Raw genomic sequence first — 3406 nt, 5'->3', positions numbered from 1 at the left:
ACAATTTGGTAAAAAAAAAAATTGTAAGGCTTAGAAATAAAAATTCTTAGTGAAACACCAAATTCATTTTTTAATTTTAAAAGATATATTAAGATTATTTGTAAAAATCAACATCACACAATTACTTTTATAATAATGAAATACAAATCTGTAAAAAAGAAACTGATACAATATGTATTAAAAATGCTACAACAAAATGTGCAAAGGAGTGAGAAGCCAGAATTCATGCTGACTTGGTGAAGGAGTTACACGTGTGAATGTAAGGGCAAGTGAGACAGATGCTGCACATGCTACAAAGATGAAAGCCATTATGTACTCATAGGATAGGGTATACAGACAGTTAAAGTTAAAGACAGTTAAAAATTTGGATAGACAAGGTGAGCCACCTGTACACAAGAAGAAAATGCCCTCATCCGCTGATGTCACACTCTGCATTTTTTGCAGTTTACGAGTACCTTGGGACTTGGTCCGCCTCATCTCTGGACCCATGGGTCTTCTTTGTGCCATCTGTTGCTTGCCTGTGGTGGGGCTGAGGCAAACTCCGTTAATCTGAAGGGAGGGAGGCAGGGGGAGGTCAGCCACGCATTCTCTCTTTCTGTTCTTTTTTTTTTATTATTATTTGTTTGTTTTTTTACTCTTTTTAACCATTGTGGCAGCTGCATTTGACTAACACTAATTAACTCTAACCCTTTAAAAATGAATGGGTAAATACAAAAACACATTTGTCATAAAATCAAACTTCATAAAACTTGTTTGTGTGACTGTCCGTTGTGAAACTATCTCAGCCTCATCTTCCGAAGTTATTAAACATTAATCAAAAACGTAACACATATTCATCTTCTTGATTCTCAGTTCTGACCAATAGCTCTACAGATAATAAACTTCTTAAGCAGTAAAACTATAACTTACCTGTTAGCCAAATGCTTACTCTGAACACCTACACTGCTAGAACAATACATGACATAGAAAAGATGCAAAGTTCAAAGTTTTTGTGTTACATGTCCAATAATATCACTAGAAGATGTGATAAATCCCACATCACATCAATTGTTGAGGGAATTTACAACCTGGTCAGTATCTGACCACCATCTCTGCTGATCCAAAAAAATACAACAAAAGAAAGAGAATGGCAGCAGACCTCCTGAATGAACATAGAACATGTTAGTGAAAATAAGCAGAAAGCAGTAGTAGTAATTACCAAGGAATACAGCAAAGCAACTCTGATCTGACAGAGATGTGGCTATCATCTGCTCGATCACCAGAGGACAACAAGCAGGCAAAAAAAAAAACAATAATATTTAGAAATAGTTATTAATCTATAGGATACTACTGGTCTGTGGTAATCTACGTTAGCTTTACATTCAATAAGATAATAACAGAAATTTGTTGATTTATTAAAAATAATAGGTTTTGTGTTGTACGATTAAATAATGAGCCCAATAATTTAACATTGAAATACACAGTGCGGATAATAATATTTCATACAACAATTCATTTAAAAAAATAATTATCAAAAGAATTTACTAATATTTCACAAAATTCACAACTTTTCAATCGATAAATTATCAAAAATAATTTAATACTCCTATAACAAACATAAATCAGCACTGAGAAACTATAAAACTTCATTTCTTAACAAATGATCTCCCACATATTGTGTATCAACACTTTTAATTATAACATCATTTTTGTTACTGATTCCGCAAAACCTGAAGAATTGAACGAGCGATTAAAACGAAACAAAAGCAAAAAAGAAAAGAATTAACATGCCCAGAATAAATAAACATACAAGCTATGACAACAAAAGAGCATTGCAAAAATAACCAATACGCTTTGTCTAGGAAGTTCAATCATTAAGAGTGATTGGAAAATTTAAGATTGAAAGAACAAAAAATGCTGCCCGACAAGTTACCTTATTTTTTTTTCAGATATTGTTGTGATACACATTACAAAGAGACATGTGAAGGGCGAGTTAGAAGTGAAGAGAGCAGTGTGTGTGTATATATGTATTTGTGAAGCTCAAATCGAGCTTGTTACAAATTTTATAATTTTTATATTAATTTTTTCACGTACACAACTGACGTTAGCTCCACGTACCACCAGTGGTACCATAGTTTGAGAATCCCTGTTCTGGAACGCTATTTTAGCATCTGAAGATAAAGTTATTAAGTTGTAGTTATTGAGGATTGAGTTATGAATATTCATATTTTACAATACAATTGAGTGTTAGTTCAAGGTATATCAAAAACAGCATTAAAAATTAAATAAACTCCGTGTTCTTTAAGATTTCGAAGACATTTCTTCCATTCTTATCTAACAAGATATGCATTTAAAGGATCGGTGTAATCGAGACCAATTTTTTTACACATTTTTTTTATGTTAATGTTATAAATTCACCCACATGTGATGTTATTAGTATTAATAATATTTTTTAACAATTAATTTTGTGAGGCATATGCAAGTGTGTAATCTACCAGTGTGTTCTTCCCATCAAATTGACGCCAGATATTTTCAGTTATGCCAGAAAAACAGTCACATATTTCCCAATGATAGGTAAGTGTTAAAAGTATACATTTTTGCTACTGAGTTTTTCAATGCTTTAATTAGGCCCAAGTTTGTAATTCAAAAAAAGTTTAACCCTATCACCATGAGTGTCCTTTACTGCGCATAACACAAGGTTTTAGTGTCTTACATCCAAAATTAAATTAAACTACTGTTTGTTTATTTTATACCAATCAGAATAGCGTAAAATCTTAGCTAATAATCCATATTTTAATAGTAAACAAGTTTTAAGCTCATAATTCTACAAGGCAATATTTAACAAAAAAAACCTGAATTTCGCCTAGTGTGACCCATGTGACATTCTCTCTTAGGATGACATCTTCCCTATTTTACCCATCACCCTTCGAACAAGTAAGAAATTAAATGTAAATTACTCTATAAAATAGTTATTGCTCAGACAAACCATAATTTTTTTTATAGTCTTCAATTTTGTTTGATTACAGAGCTATCGAATAGAAAATCAGATCCCTCCTGCCACATCCTCTCTTTCAGAATTAGTTAATGATGTATTATATAACATTATGTTCAAAACGGTTACATGTCGATTTCACTCAGAGTACCAACATCGTTCTCATGAGAGAGTCAAGGACTAGCATGGATGAATTTGTAACGATTTTTGTAGCATTGTTAGAAACTCAGAAAAATTTGGAGAGGCAAGTGAATTTGTCTAATTTTTGTATGTTATTAGTCTATATTCTTTGGTTCATTATTTAATTAAATAAAAATTAAGTGCATTACTATAATTAATATATAAAATTAAGGTTAACTCTCTTCAACAAACAACATCAAGAAAAAAAAAAGATTTGTTAAGTATTTTATTTCTTGTTTTTCATATTTATTCTTT

The 3406-nt window shown here is 31.3% G+C and overlaps 1 protein-coding gene across 3 annotated transcripts in view; it reads right to left on the bottom strand.

Annotated features, from left to right (window-relative positions):
* Nucleotides 1-3406, bottom strand: part of LOC106469048 (syntaxin-binding protein 5-like) — a 55031-nt gene that overhangs the window by 31948 nt on the left and 19677 nt on the right. Inside the window, exon 14 of one of the 3 annotated variants that reach the window (XM_022397441.1) lies at nt 387-549. The exons of 1 other annotated variant lie outside the window; for it this stretch is intronic. In XM_022397441.1, the coding sequence (XP_022253149.1) occupies nt 387-549 (163 nt within the window). The remainder of the gene's footprint in view (nt 1-386; nt 550-3406) is intronic. One more of the 3 variants, XM_022397443.1, reaches the window with a different exon arrangement.

The sequence above is a fragment of the Limulus polyphemus genome, unplaced genomic scaffold (assembly GCF_000517525.1).
Source record: "Limulus polyphemus unplaced genomic scaffold, Limulus_polyphemus-2.1.2 Scaffold3274, whole genome shotgun sequence".
In the NCBI taxonomy this organism is placed as follows: domain Eukaryota; kingdom Metazoa; phylum Arthropoda; class Merostomata; order Xiphosura; family Limulidae; genus Limulus; species Limulus polyphemus.
The sequence above is the reverse complement of the archived record's forward strand: the minus strand, read 5'-3'. Positions and strand labels throughout refer to the sequence as shown.